The 20,070-nt window shown below is 39.3% G+C and overlaps 3 protein-coding genes across 4 annotated transcripts in view; 1 reads left to right on the top strand and 2 right to left on the bottom strand.

Annotated features, from left to right (window-relative positions):
* Positions 1–26: 26 nt before the first annotated feature.
* LOC136243169 (uncharacterized) lies at positions 27–2,757 on the top strand. Its single transcript, XM_066034686.1, has 4 exons — positions 27–217; positions 325–367; positions 501–731; positions 1,197–2,757. The coding sequence occupies exons 1-4, from the start codon at positions 92–94 to the stop codon at positions 2,603–2,605; spliced, it is 1,809 nt and encodes a 602-aa protein (XP_065890758.1). The 5' UTR covers positions 27–91; the 3' UTR covers positions 2,606–2,757.
* On the bottom strand, positions 2,649–5,949 carry LOC136243172 (ribonuclease H1-like). 2 transcript variants are annotated; one of them, XM_066034691.1, is made up of 6 exons: positions 5,764–5,949; positions 4,282–4,469; positions 4,165–4,225; positions 3,826–3,919; positions 3,310–3,401; positions 2,649–2,921 (listed from the first exon to the last, which is right to left on the bottom strand). In XM_066034691.1, exons 1-6 carry the CDS (start codon positions 5,827–5,829, stop codon positions 2,841–2,843), a joined length of 582 nt encoding a protein of 193 aa, XP_065890763.1. In that variant the 5' UTR covers positions 5,830–5,949; the 3' UTR covers positions 2,649–2,840. The 2 variants fall into 2 exon arrangements, with proteins under 2 accessions (XP_065890763.1, XP_065890764.1); XM_066034692.1 differs by lacking the exon at positions 5,764–5,949 and adding an exon at positions 5,526–5,685.
* The window catches only part of LOC136243167 (focal adhesion kinase 1-like), a 17,488-nt gene continuing 3,345 nt past the window's right edge, over positions 5,928–20,070 (bottom strand). The window contains exons 3-27 of the mRNA XM_066034683.1: positions 19,059–19,146; positions 18,918–18,997; positions 18,123–18,185; positions 18,020–18,074; positions 15,790–15,933; positions 15,664–15,738; positions 15,404–15,508; positions 15,209–15,320; positions 15,041–15,154; positions 14,945–14,983; positions 14,765–14,865; positions 14,626–14,707; positions 13,274–13,377; positions 12,229–12,344; positions 12,069–12,169; positions 11,919–12,008; positions 10,468–10,672; positions 10,120–10,240; positions 10,036–10,071; positions 9,843–9,878; positions 9,742–9,790; positions 9,135–9,691; positions 8,034–8,156; positions 7,770–7,850; positions 5,928–6,270 (exon numbers count right to left, since the gene is read on the bottom strand). Coding sequence (XP_065890755.1) covers positions 6,007–6,270; positions 7,770–7,850; positions 8,034–8,156; positions 9,135–9,691; positions 9,742–9,790; positions 9,843–9,878; positions 10,036–10,071; positions 10,120–10,240; positions 10,468–10,672; positions 11,919–12,008; positions 12,069–12,169; positions 12,229–12,344; positions 13,274–13,377; positions 14,626–14,707; positions 14,765–14,865; positions 14,945–14,983; positions 15,041–15,154; positions 15,209–15,320; positions 15,404–15,508; positions 15,664–15,738; positions 15,790–15,933; positions 18,020–18,074; positions 18,123–18,185; positions 18,918–18,997; positions 19,059–19,146 — 2,941 coding nt within the window. The 3' untranslated portion in view covers positions 5,928–6,006. The remainder of the gene's footprint in view (positions 6,271–7,769; positions 7,851–8,033; positions 8,157–9,134; positions 9,692–9,741; positions 9,791–9,842; positions 9,879–10,035; positions 10,072–10,119; positions 10,241–10,467; positions 10,673–11,918; positions 12,009–12,068; positions 12,170–12,228; positions 12,345–13,273; positions 13,378–14,625; positions 14,708–14,764; positions 14,866–14,944; positions 14,984–15,040; positions 15,155–15,208; positions 15,321–15,403; positions 15,509–15,663; positions 15,739–15,789; positions 15,934–18,019; positions 18,075–18,122; positions 18,186–18,917; positions 18,998–19,058; positions 19,147–20,070) is intronic.

Below are 20,070 nucleotides of genomic sequence, written 5' to 3'. Positions count from 1 at the left end.
TTTTATCTCCGCGAATTTGTATAACATCACGTTGCCGGTTACATCCTGTATAGTTGCACACATTGCGAATAAGGAATTAGTGTGGTGACGGATGGCAACCGACAGCGGTTATAAATCAATACTATGTGATGATAACAGCCAGTTTAGTCCGAGAGATAAAAACTCGCAAGGGATGAGGCGATACAGCGGCGTGCTAAGCGTTTACGGAGAGCAGCAGGTAATGCAGTCACCAGCAGCCACTGCTGCTCGTTATAGCTATAGATTTGCTCTCTGCATGTACTGTAGTTGTCTTTCAGTTACTAAAAGCTCTCTCTTTTTATCTAGTGGTTCACGATGAACGCTGTGCTATCTGCCAATGGAGAATGCGGTAAGTACTCATTTGCAGCGTAATAATAATAATATTGCAGTAACTAGCTAGCTAACATGCTGCTAGCATAGTTGTGGCGTGCAATAAATTGGGGTAACAACTTTGCTTATGTTAGTTCTCGTTTATGCAATAGGTAACACATTAGCTATATACAAGAAGACTCCTGAAAATGGACAGTGCAACTACCACGTTACGATTGACATGAACAAAGTGTGCGGAATGCTGGCTCCAGACACGGGCAAGAGCGAAGGGCTCCACATGCTAATGTTGTTCACTACTGACAAGCAATGTCACCTGGTGTCCGCGCTCAGTGAAGTGGAGAGAGACAACTGGGCCAGAGAATTAGGACAAACGATTGGAAAAGGTATTGTAATTCAAGCCTAGCTATGGGCTAGCTATTAAGAATATTTCGCGGTAAAGCGGTTAGTAGCTTGTTGTTTTATGCTCTCTGGTCAACAATGTTTTATAAACAGGTGGTTTGCCCTTTACTTCCTAATCCAGCCATATCCAGCTTGTTTACTGCCAGGCAATGGCCAAACTTTAAACCAAGTTATTATAACCTAGTTGCAAATGTAACCAAACTCGTCCAGGTGGTGTGAAGGTGTTCCTTATAAGATGGGGTAAACAGCTCAACAATGTCTGAGAACAAATATGGCCTTTTGGTAATTGTTGTTCTCTCAATCTGCTGCAATACACAGTGTTATATGACACCTAGCTGATCTAGTCTAGCCCCATACAAATCAATAGCTGCTTTACATGGGAATATCCTACAAGTACATTGTGAATTCATATGTTGTCATCGATTATGAAGATACTTTCATTCCTTTAGGGCATTCCTTTCTGGTAACTTTGCCAGCACAGAATTTGTTTGGTCAGAAAGAAGCAATCCTGTACTACAATAATGTTAACAAGAACTTGTTGATAATATCCAAGCCTGGTCATAACATTATGGAGAAGTGTTCACTGCTAGCATTGTGGAATATGTCTGAGGTGAAGAGCTTTGGTGCATCGGGATCAAAGTTGGTGATTCAAACAAAGAAATCTGCCAGCCAAGGAGCATGCCATTTGAGTTTCCAGACACTTCAGGCAAGACGAATTGTCCACTTGCTGCAGAACAAGTGTGAAGAGGGGTGTAGTTGTTGCTGCAAGCCACACCCTTTCTCTCAAATGGCCAACAACCTAACAGACAGCAGCAATGGAAGTAGCAGCGATTCAGATGATGAAATTTCCCTTGTCCATGTAGAAGTACGGAGCAAGTCATTGCAGCGGTTAGATGATATTGACTTGACACCAAAAACTAATCACAGTGGTAGAAAAACACCAGAGCCAGCTTCCTCTCACAAACTGTTGAAGAAGAAAGCTGCTACCATTGATACCAGACTGTCCAGCAGAGTAGAATATGTGGATGATGGAAAGAGCAAAGACACACTACTACAAAGTTTCTTATTTTCTCCTCAGCATATGAACAAATTTAATAGTGATAGTGGCATTTCTCCAACAAGGGTATCACAGACAATGAAACCTCAGAAGTCACTGCCTTTACTGGATAGTAAATATGAAGAAATCAAGCCAGCAGTTAGCAGTCCAGCATCAAAGCAATCTTTGTATGAAGAGATCCCAGATGACTTCAGGAAAGCTGCAATTGCCTATCGTGGCAGTTGGGGAGGAAAACAGCTATCCCAAGAGAGTGCTCCTCAAGAAACTGAAAGAACACCACATGCATTTTACAAGGAGGGATCTCTCTATGAGGCTATGAATCGTCAAGAACAGGTTTCAAATCCACAAGCATCCCAGCTAAACAGCGAGGATTCTTATGTCTGTATGCATAGTCTCAGCAATCGCAGTAGCTCACTTAGTCTGAAGCCAGTAGCTTCTGACAGCCAACTGACGACTAATCACAACTCAAGCATTCCTTTGTACATGAACACCACTAATCATCGGAACAGCAGTCCTTTAGCCTACGCTAATCTGGCAGACATGGGAAGCACTGGGAACCTGGCGTATGCTGAAATATCAGACACGATCATCCCTAATAGTCGCAGGTCTGCAGAACGTTCTTTGTCTCCAGAAACTAATAGCATCCCTTATACAGAGATTGACCACAATCTTACTGAGGCTCTTCGCAAGACATCAGCACAAAGGAGACCAGTTTGTCGAGCACAGACACTTGACACAGCTGAACACAAGAAAATGCCACACAAGAAATGGCTAGCCAAATTGACTGCAAGGAGAACATAAGATAAATCACACACACACTACACACTCGCCAATTTATTAACAGTTTTATTTCACATATATTTTTCATTATTTTTATAATACATTGAACACTAATATATTTTTAAAAACAATTAATGAATTTAAGAAAAAAACTTTGTGTTTGTGATGGTTCACTAGAGACATCAACAAGTTTGGATAGTGTGGGATGGACTGGTCTTATATTAATAATCACATGTTAACCACAGCATTTGGGGGGTCACCCACGCTTGGCTGCATCAGTAGCTAACTTGTCCGCCATTTTATTCCCCTCACAATCATCATGTCCTTTCACCAGCATCTGTTGTACCAAGAAGATGTACAATGTGAGCAAACTAAGTGTACACATTGTAACTAATAGTGTGGTTTACATAATAAAATATTTGAAGGACACACATACTAATTACTACTGATGATATTACAAGTCTTCACAGCTATCTCATTAGAGTGATCAACTGCTCACATAGCTACACTATGTAGAGCTACACTATGTAGGCTTCAACCACGCTGACATGATACAACAATTTTTGATGAAGTCACTTCTACTAAAATCAGTTGGGAACTTCAATTAGGAGGTGATCTTGAGTTCATGCAGTAGATACTAACACCAGCCTGTAGATGCCACAAGGTGGCATTTACAGGCTCCTGCTTATTAATAGCACAAGCAACACATTGTTTAGTTTACTAACTAGTGACACTTTGATATCTTTATGGCTACAAATCTCCTGCAACTCAGCAATGAGTTCTCTGTTGGGTATCTTCTTTGGTGAGGTCAGATCAGCTACAAACATGACACCATTAAGAAATATGAAATACATTCTGTGCTACATTTCTAGGGCATCTCGTTTAATGTTTGTTAGTGTAGGATATGCTAGTAGCACCAAGCCAACGCTGAACCATCAATTAACAATGAATATAACTACAGTAATCATTGCAGTATGATAAATCCCTAGCAACTATACAGTAGTAATATACTAACATTGATGAAGGTGGAGTACAAATCTAATAACACACACTGACCTAGCATACAGTCTAGCATATGGTAAGTACATTAAATAAAACAACATAATTTTCTGCCCTATGCACCTATCTCATTATAGATAAGACCATAGCGTTGTTGGTGTGATTGTGGCCCCCACACCACATTCACCACCCTACATTATAGTTATGTTGACAAGTGTTAGCCTCCACACAATATGACTTACCATTGAGGGATAGCACAGAATAGCGACTATCAGTCACAACTTGTACACTAGACATTCCTTGTTCTATGGCTGATTGGACAGCTCTTATGATGGCCTAGAACAACAAAGGGACCATATACAGACAACACATATTAGTCCCTAGTGTATGTATTAACATGGTCTGGTAGCTAGCTTGGAACATGTCACCATATGGTTATCTCAATGATGGTCAAAACAGGTGTGTATGTAATATTACCAGTAGTACTAGTACAGACATTAGGAATCACTGCAACCTACCACACATGATGTATACACCCACTAACACTACTATATATTTGCCAGCTATATTGTTACACTAACTATTAGTTCTGCCATGTTGTTGGTAGGGCGGGAGGGTAGTTTGAGTGTTTCACTGATGTTACTACAAGAGGAGGGGGAGTATTTATGATGTGACAGCATTGTCGTACTGTGACCTACTACTTGCTGTCCAATGACCAGTAGACACCTATTCCAGCCACTGCATCACTCCGACCATTACGTAAACAACTCCCATCGCAGTAAACAGTGTTAGGTTTATCAGATGACATCAACCTGTAGGAGTGTCCACTCCAATATGTGTCTGTGGTGGTCATCCCCTTCAACCTGACCAACATCCTGTCAACAAGCTGTGGATGACAGTCATGTCATACACAAACAAGGAAAACATTAAGGTACTGACAAAATTCATTACTAGTAGCATGGCATTTACAGGATAGTGTAAATATGTAATTGATCTTATATGGTTTACAATGTGTTGAGGGAGAGAAATGACTTTCATTGCTACAATCACTACATATTAGTGGTGAAATCAGTACATGTTATTGTACCAGTTCACCATGACTCCACACAATGTGAAATGTTATATTATGATAAATGACTTGTGCAAACCTTTATCTGATGCATAGCAACTGTTGTCCCCCAATAATCAGTTTATTGTATCAACTTTTCAAGGTGTATGTTGTCACATAAACTTTATAGTCCAATTTTATGATTAATTTTGGGAACCAAACACTTGATCATGTTATTATACCTAGTAGATATTATCAAGGACATTACTAACATTATGACATACAATAATGACCATGACATGTAACTAAATTTTGTCGTACAAAGCATCCATAGATAGTACAGTGTAAAATTTCAGATGTAAAAAAAAAAAAATCATACAGTGGTTTTTGAAGATGATCAAGGATGGGGAAATTTGAACAAAAAGTTTATAGTTCATTTCCATACATAGCTGTTCATTCTATAATGGCTAAATCATTATTAAAATAGCTAGATACAAAATGTACACCGCGCGTGTGTGTGTGTGTGTGCGTGTAAGGGGGGAGGGAGGATGTGAAATTGGAAACTAATGTGCATGAAAGTGCCTCTATTTGTCAAAGTACTGGCCTATGAAGACGTTTGCAGACATTTACTATATATTCTTTATGGCAAAATTGCCAGGCATGTCTGATATATTTCAATTGAAAAACTGTACCGACTGCCTTGTGTCCAGATATTTAGTTTTCTGGGTGTGATATGTGTAGAGCAAGTACAATGACATGATGCTGCCAGAAAGTTTGGTACATATAAAAATGGCCTAAACCAACCTTGTCTAGCAAATTCCCCATACATTTTGTATTGGGCATAATAAAGGCCCCATAATAATGGTGTAATAACCCATGATACATGATAGATACCTCAGATTCTGTGGAAAGAGTCTGCACCAGTCTCTTTCCGGGAATGGCAATGTAGTTCTGCAGGTTAGTTTGAAAAACTTATTCACATGGGTCTGCACCAGTAATTGTCATTTTTCCATCAGTATCCTGTATTGCCATGTTTACTGCCCGAGGCTTATTACAATCACAACCAAACTTGGTCATGTGCTAGGAAAGGGTCAGTTTGCTATGGTGCTTAGCAACAAGACACGTGACTCACCGGAGCTGGCCTCCTATAGTTCTTATATATGCATCCCGTTACAAGGACAACACGAGTAGCCGCCATAAATCCTTCCTCAACCTACAGGACGTACGGCTGACGCCTTCCACTACATTCGCCGATCGCTATCTAACAACTCCCCTCCCGTTAATCTCCGTTTCTACTACCGTAAACTAGATTAATGTTGATGGTGAAAAATAAAACAGCTGCTTATTACAAATTGAAAATTTTATCAGATATACATTAATCATCGTTAACATTAGCATCATCATCATTGTTATTATCATTATCATTAACTGAAGGCTCTTCCAACAGGCCTGCATCACGACGAGCAATGTTCACAGTGTCCATGAGACTCTTGGCATTCCTGGCCAGGGAATGACTAGCTCCAAGCATCTGCTTGACATATTCATCGATGACATTTGTGTGGAAGAACTTAAGAGCTTGCTGCATTGCATCTATCAGCCTCTTCATGTCGGCGGATACCACTTTGTATGCCATGAGAATCTGTGACGGACACATGATGGATAATGACTGACAAGTAAAGTCTCTCATTACCAGACTGTTGGATGGTCCCTTGTCATTTAATTGACATTTCTACAGTGAAATGTCTCTTAACAAACTCTTTAAGGACATAACCACATAATAAGGGAGTCCCAACAGGTTTTGTACACTTCACCTGAAACCAAAGAGGACAACCTTCAGCAAAATCCCATTGGTCCCAAAGTGTCCATCCGCCATAGAAAGGTTCCACTGCATAGTGAAGTAGTCCCCAAGTTAGTTAGGGGTCCCAAGATAAGCCCAGTAGGTGTCATAATTGTGCACTACAATGTTTACCTCTGAGAGTCCACACAAATGATTCATCGAGTTACATGCCTTGTACAATTAATGTACTTGACATTACCAACCATAAAATGTAGTGACATTTACGAACTACTAATAATCACGTATGTAACATGGTCATCCTGATTGGCCAGTCACTTGAGTTTATTTGTCTAACATCTCTCTTTTCTCTTCACAATAATCATACTTCTCTCAAAGCAGCTAGTTATGATGTAAGCATGAAGTGTGTAGGACATTTACCACATGAATATTGTTCACATAAGGTGATCACAGGCTGGATTATTCAATAACAACAGCAGATGTCATAATCACCATACATCAAAGTCCTGAGCTACCCACATCAGAAAAGCTCAACACCTTGCCAACCCAAAGACCAGACAACAGCTGGCAGGCCCTGAATGGAATAGTGGCAGTTATTAAAGTGTATTAAAAAGTTTTTATAAACTTTAACTAAACTGAGTGCTTATTTTGGAAAATTAACAAGGTTTAAAGTGTGAAGCAATTAATTTTGACAACAAGCACACTTGACTGTAGTTACCACACAAGGCTAGAGTGTACTTCATGGCTGGCTTCTCTCCCACGTCCAAGTTACTGAGGTGATTGTATTTGAAACAACTTTACTAATTTACCATTCATTGGACAATAACTGATATACAGTAAAATCTCTTTGACTGGTATCACACATAAATAAAATACTTGCAGCAATGTGTTAAATACCGTATAGTCGAGGGATGAAACTTAAAACCATAAAACTGTGTTAAAATACAATTTTTAAATCTAGAAAACAGTTTTGGTAAGGTAATAGCTATGTGTAAACCTAAAACATTTCACGACTATATTTTTTCACAAAGCTATCATTACTCACAAAATTCACAAAGATTCCATCTCTTGAAAATTTCCGGCTGTACGGCAACTCAGAATGTATATAAATTATTAATGTTTATATAAGCTAATAAGGAAATTTGTCCAAAAGCAATAAGTTCACATATCATCAATGATTTGTTTACTTGCAGCATCCATTGAATATACAGTATGTAGCAACATACATTAGTAGTCTTGCATGAACACCAATCAATTGTGCAGAATATGTAGGCTGTTAATAGGCACACTATTACTCAGTGAAGGAATGATCACTCTCGACAGAAGGGAAGTACATCACTTACTTCATTGTGTGATGGTGCCGGTAGTTGTGGTAATATCTCATCAATCTTTGACAACAGTGAGCGTAAGTGCATGCCAATCTCCTGAACAGTTAGGAGAGAAACAAACAACATTAACAGACCTGTCTATGACTCCAAGACAACTAGACTACATTAAGATGTTCTAAGAGGATATTCTCATTAACAATAACTAGTTAGTGGACATGTTAGCATATGTTTTTCAGTGATATAATGCAATGTGAGTGTGTAGTCTTAATTACTTCCTACCTTTACAAATTCACAGTATTGCTCAGCTGTAGCACCTTTGAATCTTTCCTTCAGCTGTAGTACAGCCTGGACTAGGCTCATTGTTAACTGAAGTAGTACATCATCACGAGGCACCACTGGTGGCTGGGCATAACAAAGAACACAAGCCATCACATCCAACTCCCAGCCCTTTACAAGTGACAACCATACCACACCCCTGTCACCTTTGGGTGCCAACAGGCCTGAAGAAGGTAATATACACAACAGCTACAGTGCTACAAATAGCCATCTTCCAATGCACTTTGGGATCTGGACTGTATTAGGAAAGAATAGTACAAAAAGTCCTATACTACAGCCCTAAAGTCAAATTTTCTAAATTTTGTTTTTTTGCATTTTGACAACACCAACTACACCTTCATACCAATTAAACGTTCAGTGGAGCGGTACACATCAAGATACACAATTCAGTAGAAAACTGAAGGGAAGTAGCAACTGACGTACCAGCCAGGGTTTCCAAAAAGTTTTATATGAAGAGGTGTTATCCCAAAAGATATGGATGAGCTACAAACTATTGAGGGAATAATATCTTCCCTTATTAACTTATCAATGAACAAAAGGCAAAGAAGCTTCTAATTAATATCTCTATTACAGCGGAACCACATAAAGTGAAAACCTTGGACACCTTGATTAGCGTATGTACACATTTAGACCCCTGAAATCAGGATACCTACCCAGAATAGATGCAGACCACTGACACAAAAATCAATAAGGAAGGTACTTCTTAATCAGTCTGAGGGGTGGGGTTTCAGCAGATTATCATTAACCATATCAACCATTATGATGATGAGATAATTTGTGATCAACAGCTTCACAACTGCTAAAGGTGACAAGTCTCATCAAGTGGTGAGATGGTCAACCCTTACAAGGTAACTTATCATATCACTACCAAACAAGGTGATTTGTTATACTTGTTTACTGTAAAATAACCAACCCTCAAAACTAGTAAAGTTTGGCCCTTCCTTGCTTGTGCTACTTCTACAGTTTGACATTGTCTGCCCACCTTTAATAGAGTGGTGACATTGCCTCCCCACCCTCTGACAAAAAAAATGGTGACATACTCACCTCCACCTGTGGTGATTCGTCTTCCCTAGGACCAGTGGGTGGTGGTGTTTCAATGGTGGGAGGCAGGGGTGACGATGAATCACTATACCTCACCGTCACGGGAAGCTCACTACCGGACACTTGTTGTCTCATCTCACTGTTGCCAATCTGTTGTCTGATAGCTTCAATCTCATCATCCACAACAGAAGAGTATAGTCCCTCACTGGTCTCATCTGCTGCCACTGTGCTGTAATAACTGACCGGTCGAGAGTCAGGTGATTCTGATGATGGTGGTATTTGGTTAACAAGGGGTGAGGGAGGATGGTCCTCCACAGTATATGGAGTTTCATTTGATGGTGTAGGAGGTAATGGTGAGAAACGTCTGTCACTAATCACAATGTTTTCATTATTAGCTTGCTCTTGTGCTGGTGGAGATGGCAACGGACGAGATTCTAATGCTGACTTTGACACAGTGGGTGGCTGACGCTCCCGGTAAGGCTTTGGAGGGCCGATGGATGGGACCATGATGTTTCTCTTCTTTAATCGTTCACTGCTTGACTTCGTAAGTTCTTCAGGAGCTGAAAATGTATTTCAAAATATCAATTGATCACCTTTAAAGTTGACTTACAAAACACTTTAATTTTCTGGGGTTTGGGAGGGGGAATTGAATCATGCATCTGAAGATTTAAATTGTATGTTAATAGCACAGACTTGTGTATAATGACTCACATTTGGTTTGGGGAGTTCCGTTGAATTTCTTTGAGCCTGTCAATAAAATGACGCAGAAAAGGTAACCAATTCAAAACTACACATAACATTATTATACAACACTAGATCACACCAAAACTACCTGTTGTCCTCAAGACACGTCATCAATAACAGTTTATGTATTGTCAAATTATAAACTTATTTTTTCACTTACATGAATTTGCAGTATGGTTTCTTCTTCGCCTCTAGACTGTTACAGAGCACATTGATACAGTCACTAGTAGTAATACTGTCTTACCTGTCTCTTTATACTGGGTGGTTCTGACTGGTCTTTTAGTGATCTCGAGTCACCATCCATTTGATCTTGGGGTAGGGACCTTCTCGGACGTTCTGTGGCAGCAGCTGCCTCTACAATATTCCTACATCAATAACAGTGCAAGATTAAACATACAATAACACTCCGATAGATCATGTGACTGATCAGGACTCAAGTTTGGCCTCAAAAATGTCTTATTTTTTGGAGACACATAAAATTCTATTCTCCTGAAATTAGGACACTTGATATTAAGGACACCTTGATAATCATGGTAATTAGGCACCACGTACACACATTTTAACACTACACACTACACACAACACAACACACTCTAATCTATTGTAGATATCATGGAAGGTAGGCCTTAAGGCTGGGTCATAGTTCCAACAGTCAATCAATAAGTGGTAGAGTGTTAGCGGACACTCGTCAGGTAATTTCAAACGCTCGCCCATCTCAATCCGACCAATGACATCATTGTTCTTGACTCCTTGGAATGGCTTCACACCTCTCATCAGAATCTCCCATACACACACTCCTAATATTATAAACCACATTGTAACACCAGTCACTTGTTAGTGTATGCCTAATGGAGTACATACATGGTATACACCATGATAGGACTAACATCACAGTAGTGAGTATGGAAGCACATGATGTACATGGTATAGTTACATCAGAAAAGTATTAAAACTACACAACTTAAACATTTTTCATTGAATCAACAAAATTTCAAACATGCACGCACACACCATCTGTATAGGACCATATGTGGCAAGATATAGAACTAACACACACACACACACACACACACACACCACATGTCATGTACACCAGACCAGTTCGACGTTTTATAGATTGTTACTTAAATAATTAAATTAGTAAGACTTTATAACCATAGAAACATGGAGGTAGCTTCTAAAGTCTTGTTTGAAGCCAATTGCAGTGGTCAATAACAATAGACAGTACCTGTTTGTATTGCTCAGCACTACATACACAGCACTACATACACAGCATACGTTATTGTGGCTACTAGCTCATGTGACCACTGCTGGTGTGGCTGATGATGTCACACATTGAGATTATTCTCACAACTATAAACAGGAAGTGAATGTGAACTCAGTGACACCTGATTGGCTACATGACACATGTCATGTTACTTTGATCTGAGAAGCTGACTACAATGATCGCTACTAAAATTCATCATTACCAAATTCATCATTACCTATAGCAGAATTATTTGCAGTACAAAAATTGTACCCTCCAGGTACAGAACTATATACTGTGTATTGCCTAGCCTGTACACTTGTTTGTATACTACACAGATGAGGGTGTGACCACTGCATGTGTTTACCACATGTCATGATGTATCAGTTCTTGTTGTGAAACTTGATCCTAATTACTTAACCTATTCAGAGCAAATGGATCTTTATAGATCTAGTTAACAATTGTTAGAGGAAAAAGAAATATAGTTCCATATTGGATAGAGCGTTGATGTCAGTGGGTGGGCTGAAAATGTTAGCAAACCTTACTACAGGTCTGGGTGAAAACTGTGTAAGCATTATTCGTATGTCATCAAAAACTACCGTTGAACTGTAGTCATACATAACAAATTTTTGGCTCCAGCTACAATCCTTAGATAAATGCATACCCCTCCCCCCAAAAAATCACATGTAGTACAAAAGCTCTCCTAAAGCTGTACGCAAAACATTTTATTTGTCTGATAATTGATATAATATTGATACACAGTGCTCAAGGTGAAACACACAGACGTACAGACTTACCAAACATCCAAACATCACTGGCAGAAGTGAACTTGCGGAAGTTGATACTTTCAGGAGCCATCCATTTGATAGGTAGCTTACCCTTTGAAGCTGCATAATAACACCAAATATATCCAATCAGAATGCAGACATTTAGCCACACCCACATACCGACATAATATTCATTTTCTTCCAGCCACCGAGATAGTCCAAAGTCAGCTAACTTGACAGAATCTGGTGTTGTCACTAACACGTTTCTAGCGGCTATGTCTCTGAAATAAGTGAAGCCTGCTAAACAACTGGTTGTCACACCTCCTAATGGAAGCCTTACCTATGCACAAACTTCTTTGTCTCCAGGTAACACATGGCAGCACCGAGTTGTTTAGAGTAGATCAACAGTTGTTGTCGAGCTATCTGTCGTCCTGATGATATCAAGTAACTTCTCAGCTATAACCATGACAACACGACAATCACAATATAATGAGGAGAAATGGTGGAAGCTAATAAACTACATCACTGTTGAAGCCCCAATAATATATCCCATACAGTTAGCTAGAAATTTTTTTGTGGGCTCACTACAGTAGGTCAACATGTACAATATGTTAAAATGTATAACATAAAGTTTCCAATTATTGTTTAATTTCATGCACATTAAGCAGTATTACTTAAGTGACACAAAAACAGCAAAGAAGTTTGTCCCTTTTCAAGCAGCACACATTCACACAGTGTGGTCTAGTGTGTGGTATCACAGCTGTGTTTAGTACGGGTATGGATGATATAATATTTGTGGTATATGAATGGATAATGAAACACTGATAAGCTGAGTCTCTACAGTCTCTCCCACACATATGATAGTAGCACACATGGACTATTACCCAGAGAGGAAATTGTTCACTGTCACGCATTTGAACTTTCAGTTCCCTAATACAGACCAATCATCTTCCTAATAATTTTGTTATTGTTTTCTACAGGACATAACAACATTTAACTGACGGTCATGACAAAACCTCCAATCTGTGGTATGTTGGGCATTAGGGAACCTCGCCTCTACAAGTCATTGATTATGTGTAACATGATGGTAGTGTGATGATGAGAAAGCTGCTTCTTCTTCACAATATTTTAAGGTATCACATTTATTGGCGTCACATCTACTGGCAACTGTGTTACACACGTTGGCTGTACTTACTGAACACATAAGGAAGTAAAATCTAACAGATGGCAGTAAGTAGCCACTGTTTGGATAAGACAGGTGTGGATGTGTTTCGGCCAGCAGAGTCCCACAAAAATTTGGAGTTTGGTACATAATTTGTACAGGTTTACACTTATTCCCACAATCAAATGTGTTGCAGGGACTGCAGTGAGCCCCACCCACTCACCTCTCCAAGAGGAGCTAGTTCCATGATGATGCAGATCGAAGGTTCCTCCATCACAACTCCCAACAACTTGATGATGTGGGGATGATTAAACCGACGCATCGTCGCTGGAAGGAACATAAATGATACAGTGTAACCCCTCTAAATTAGGGACACTACTGCAGAGAATAATCTCCATATAAGGACAAAGACTTGGTCCAACATGTCTGGCCCTATGTACTATAAAAGAGGATCCTTTCTTATTGCAGCAAAATAGGACAAACTTCTGAAAGCAACTTCTCACTGCAGACTCAGTTGATAGCTATAGTAAAAACCTCATTAACAGAGACACCTTCCGGACTAAAATGTTGTGCATTAGGAGGTCATAAGATGGTCATTAATGTAAAACAAATTGTCCAGACCTTTACCCACATTACAAAACAATTAACATACAATAATGTGTTCTCTTAGCGTTGTGTGTTTGTTGACAAGAAGTTTAACTGGTGACTGTTGCATACTACTTCACCACACAACAGTTGACTAATTTAAAAATGTCATCCACAAAAATAATGTACACTCACTACATTATGATGGTAGTTCCCTGTACACTCACTACATTATGATGGTTCAAATGACATAGTTTGCAGCTAGCTCTGGGACTTACACCTTTGTATTACATAAACAACCAACATTAGCAAGATCATAAAACTGCTACAAGGTGTAAAGATGATAGCAATATTTGTCTAGAATGAAAACATATCACTGATACACAACCTCTTCCTTGATAGAGATGAGTGCACATCTCACATAATTTAGCAGTGTAAATGTCATCAGCTAAGACTATGGCAGTTTTCCGGTGAATGTCATTTGTGTGTCTTATCATGAAGGCCTTCCTATATGACATGTCTGCAGTCAATAAGACTTAGCAATTACATTTAAAACTGTTTCCACTAAATCATTCCCATCATGTTACTGGCCTCTCACCGTCTCACCATGTTCTTGAAATAAGCTGTCATTACTGTGTCGTGTTGTGTGTGATGGTGTGTAACTGGTTATTACAGGTGCATACCTTACAAGCACAACGCACACATTTAGTTGCCAGACAGATAAATTATCCAGAAAGGAGGTGTACTTCTCCATACAAAATATTGCCACTTCTGAAAGCTTCTAAATAAGTACACGCACTAATAGTCCATTAACAATGGCCACCATGATAAACAAGTCACTGGAATAGACACCTATCTAGTTTATCCTCAACATGGTCATGTAAACGTGTCACGGATTGCTTTGAAGATAAGTTGCTAGCTTTGATGGTGGCTTCATGCTCACAATTAATTGTAGGCTAAGTTAAAACTATTTTTAACTTGTAGGCACACCTGCTTCTTGTAAGAACTTGTGTCTCTGATCCTCAGTAGAGTCAGGTTTGCATGTCTTGATAGCGACTGGTTGTTCACCGTGCTGCAAGGACACAAAGGTGTGGGGCTAAAGTGTGGCATTACTGCACCAAATACTGACCTTATCTGTGTTCAGGATTCCTCGGAACACGTCTCCAAATTGTCCTTCTCCGATACTCTCCCCAAATCGTATGCTGCTGGGATCGCATAGCCATTGTTGATCTGTAAAAGAAATAGTTGAGTTAGTTTAGTGTGCATGCATGCGTGTGTCGTGTGTGTACGTATAATTAATCAATAATACCATTTTGTGCTTCGCTGACTTCAGCATAGTCATCAGATTCTGCAGATAGGAACACAAAGTGTGACACACACTCCCCAGGGGTAGGGACAAACTCACCATATGTTGAGAAATGACTTAAAGCTGAAGCCTTTGATAAGATTGTGCCAGATCTACTGAGGGTATTGTTTGGGGTAGCTTGAGGTGTGGCCGTGTCCTTGGTGTTCAGTTGTTCTAGAAACAACAATTCGATTGGGTACAACACATAACCCATGGCAACAGTCGTACCGATTTGTTTGATGCGTGAATGGGGGTTAGATGTATATACTCTACAGTAGGCATCAATTAGAGTTGCTATATGTATAGCAGTGATAGATTGTGCTGTCCGAATTATGATTGGCTGTAATTGCAACATACATACATTAATTCCTCCATCACATTACAGAGAGGATCACATGTCAACGAAAACAAGGGATAGTTCACCTCCATGTCTGGTACAGTTATGTCGATAGTGACTCGTCCACGAGAAACTAGCTCGATATCAAACGAGATCTCCTTCACTTCTTGGAAAGACAAAAGAGGATACTCCTGTAATGAGAACACATAAGAATGCATGCAATTTGTGTGTGTGTGTGTGTGTGTGTGTGTGTGTGTGTGTGTGTGTGTGTGTGTGTGTGTGTGTGTGTGTGTGTGTGTGTGTGTGTGTGTGTGTGTGTGTGTGTGTGTGTGTGTAGTGAACACACCTCAACATTCTCAGGTGCTAACTGGACATCGATGTTGGGACCAATTTTAATGAGTGACGTTAAAGGTGCACCGTCCTGTAACAAAGAACAATACACACAAGAACTTCCATTACCCATTGGACATACCTCGATGGCACACTGCTGAAATGTCTCAACATCAAATGCCAGTAATCGAGTGACCAGGGTAAAAAACTGGAATATGCATCCTTCCACTGTGAGATTCTCATACTTCTGGAAATAACTTAGTACTGCTTTGCGTAGTGGTTTAGGCTGGGTAGGAAATGGCATGCAGACAAAAATGATAAACACGCTCTCACACACAAACCTACAAATGGTGTGTGTACTAATATTAGAGCACACAAACTATAAAACAAATTAACAAATGATCAAAACACACTTATCCTCTTTCCATCAGAGAATACAATGTGCATATAAGGCATAACTCAGGTGAGCTGATGCTGAACTTTGTATGCATACTGTATTATAACAATTTCTCATCAAAATAGATAGAAACCAATTATCCCCCCAGTCACACCAGCACACTATGTTCTCAGGCTCAGCTAAACACACACACACACACATGCACGCACAACATACACACGCACACACACACACAAGTGCACAACACACACACATACTACACACAACACACACACGCATGCACACAACACACGCACGCACACACACCTGTGACAGATGGTGTAGGAAGTTATACTGTAGTTTATGTACTTAGCAACATCTGCACCTTCCCTACACGGCTACAACCTAACAGAAATATGAGCTAAAAATTTTCACTGTGGAAATGCTAGTTAGCAGCAAATCACTGAAAAACACTTGACTTCCTTCTTAGAAGTGTATGGCTAGTCATAATAAGGTGTAGTATTGTATTTCTAAGAGAGCACATGACAACATTTTGCTATTGTGGTACTGTATAATATAGTACATGATTGGTAAGTGTCTGGATTATGTAGTGTCCTCAAGTGTCCACATTAACAGGTTCCAGTGTAATATGGACATCTTGTAGTGTTATAGTGTCCTGATTATCAAGGTGTCCTGATTATCAAGGTGTCCTGATTATCAAGGTGACCTGATTATCAAGGTGTTCTGGTTATCAAGGTGTCCTGATTATCAAGGTGACCTGATTATCAAGGTGTTCTGGTTATCAAGGTGTCCTGATTATCAAGGTGACCTGATTATCAAGGTGTCCTGGTTATCAAGGTGTCCTGGTTATCAAGGTGACCTGATTATCAAGGTGACCTGATTATCAAGGTGTCCTGGTTATCAAGGTGTCCTGATTAACAAGGTGTCCTGATTATCAAGGTGTCCTGATTATCAAGGTGTCCCGACTATCAAAGTGTCCTGATTTTCCAGGTCAATTTATGGATTAATTTGGTACAACCATCGAACTATGGTTTAAAAATCCCCAGCCACAACACACTAAAGATGGCTTTGGCACTACAAACTCTTCAACAAGTCCCGTACTATATAATGCTTATACGGTACACAGCCAAAATATTATTACAAACAAGTGAAGTGATACCTTTTGAATACAGAAAACTAAAACCCTCACTAATCTATTCAGATAATAATAATATACAATTAGCATTAATTAACACATATTTATTCCCCTCTTTCAGCAATGTTATACTCTTAAACACATTCCTAGTACAATATGGTCAGTGTGTTAACTGAGTAGTAAGGTTGTATGCACTTGTTGTACCAATAGGTAAGCCATACAACATGGAGATGACACTCAATACTTTATAAGGCTGGTAAACAAACCACATGGTGCAGTGGAACCTATTAATGTGGATACCTACGTAATCCAGACACTTAAGGTCCCAGGGTAGCAGCAGCTCTCTCCAACTATGATTTACTTTTACAAGGAACACCAGCTTTTTCAACCATCCTCTTGAAAATTTTTATGCAACATTTACAGTAAATTACAACTTGATATTTGTAATTAAGTGTCTTCAAATCAGATGTGTTTATTACCCAATTACTAGTCACACCCACACAACCCACTACATTAGTTGCAATTTGTCCTACGCGTGTATAGGATGAATGTATGCATGACTATGTCTATTGTCATAGTAGTGGTAACTGCTGTACAGCGACACGGTAACGCTAGTGAGAAAGGTCTCCAACAGTTGTGGAAGTGCTCCAATAAACTATTTGGCTGGTATACTACTTGCCACTACTTGATTATAACATGAGACAACTATTCTGTACATGATGTTATTTCATGATCTAGTGATCACTTTTCATTTCTGACAGGTTATGACAATACAGGCTTCTTGTTAATATCATACAGCACTAATAGTGACCCAAGCCATCCACAAACATACAATAATACCTTAAAACTTTGTAATAAAGACTTCTTGAAGAATCTTGACAGACCGATGTCTCTCCTGTAAGTACAGCAATTATGACATACAACATCATTTATACAGGCTTACTCTAAGATCTTAAAATTCTCCGGTTTGGTGAGAGCTATCTGAGGCAAGTCCTTGTAGAAACGTCTGAAATACAACAAACACAAAATACATCCAATGACCAGCCTGAGCACACACATACAACATACATACAAAGACTTATAGGGCCCAAGTATTAATCATCTACAATATTCATTATACATCAAACAAATACTTTGAATCTGTTATACATCACTACGACAGTTGTCAGATAAAGTGGAACAGGTACAATATTACACATGTTTTTGCATGACTACATCACTAACATGTAAATTCCAGAGACATTTCTGCACATTAGAATATTTGGAGTGTCAGTAGAATATTTGTTTGAGCTATTGTACACAGAGGGGCTTAGTACTGTATATGACTAGTATACCAGAGGGATACACTGACTTGAAATACTGGCTAATTTCTCTTGAAACAGCAGCACTAAGTTAACTACAAATATGAAAGTACTACTCAATAACACATAAAGTGATTTCCATCCTATGATACGTTATTAATGTGACAAGTGTGTCATCACCAAAAGCAGCTGTCTCATGACTCTTCCACAGGAAGATCTAACCAAGAAATTCTTATCAAATTCATAGTATCCTAACAGATATCACTATTACCTGTTCCATCATATCACAAATGATGTCATATGACACACACGTATGCGCACGCACGCACACGCACAGAGGTAAGCATAGTGGTACACAAATCCATAGTCATGAAGAACAAGGATTCAATGACAACACTGTTTCTAGCTCCCAAAATGAAGAGTACATCATTGCTTACCTTAGCTCCAGACAGCCCAACTTAATGGCGGTCTCACTGTCGCACTCAATGTCATCATTGTTAAGGTATTCATGTAATACCTACAGGATGTATGTGAACATGAAATTGCCATAGTAACAATGATATGATCAAAGAGCTCACCTGCTCATAGAGATACTTGAAGGCTACAGGATCTTGTGTGTATAACATCTGAGGGGTCTTGGGAAGTACCCTCATCTTCAGTACACACCTAATAAGGAAGAGAGAGTTGTTGAATGATCAGAGGACTGGATGTGTTAATTAATATGATGTGGGGAAGAGTTGAGTGTGTGTGTGTGTGTGTAGTGTGTGTGTAGTGTGTGTGTGTAGTGTGTGTGTGTAGTGTGTGTGTGTAGTGTGTAGTGTGTGTGTAGTGTGTGTGTGTGTGTGGTGTGTGTGTGTGTGTGTGTGTGTGTGTGTGTGTGTGTGTGTGTGTGTGTGTGTGTGTATAGTACAGTTAAACCTGCCCTTTTACATGAGTAAAATTTCTGAACTTGTGTCTACAGTATATTAGGCAGGCCACTTTGTGCCAAATGACATATTTTGATTTTTTAAACTTTCCTTGGTGTTTAAATATGGAAGCTCTTATTTTAGGAGAGAAGCTACACTTGTAATGTTTGGTTCACTGCAATAAACAGCACAACAGCCACGCCCCTTAATTATCTAGCTGCACTTGTAGCAATTGAGTTTGCAACAGGAAACACACCACACCCTTCATGATACAACTGCACTTCTATTTATTTTACTGCAGACATGGGGACTACACCTCTTAACTTTAATAAAGCAGTCACTCTAATACAACAGCCATGTATATATAATGTTCTAAAACCGGGGGGTGGGCACAGGAGTTATTTTTTCTGAAAAATCACCCTTCCAAAATTCAATTTGGTAACACTTTTGACTGATGCACTTACTAAATCCTGGAAAGTAGAAGGCTATGTATGTCTGTGAGTATGTGTTACTCTAATAGCACATTCAGCCTGGTAGAGCATTCAGCAAGTACAATCAGATACATAACTGTTTGCAGATATTTCACAATCAAATAGACACACTTACAGACATGTACAATGAAGTTCCTTTCTCTTTCTTTACGTGTGGAAAAGAAATTTAATATTATGAAGCATTTTTCTTTATA

The sequence above is a fragment of the Dysidea avara genome, chromosome 13, assembly GCF_963678975.1.
Source record: "Dysidea avara chromosome 13, odDysAvar1.4, whole genome shotgun sequence".
NCBI classification, from domain to species: Eukaryota; Metazoa; Porifera; class Demospongiae; order Dictyoceratida; family Dysideidae; genus Dysidea; species Dysidea avara.
Note: the sequence above shows the minus strand (reverse complement) of the source record. Positions and strands in the feature narration are given on the sequence as shown.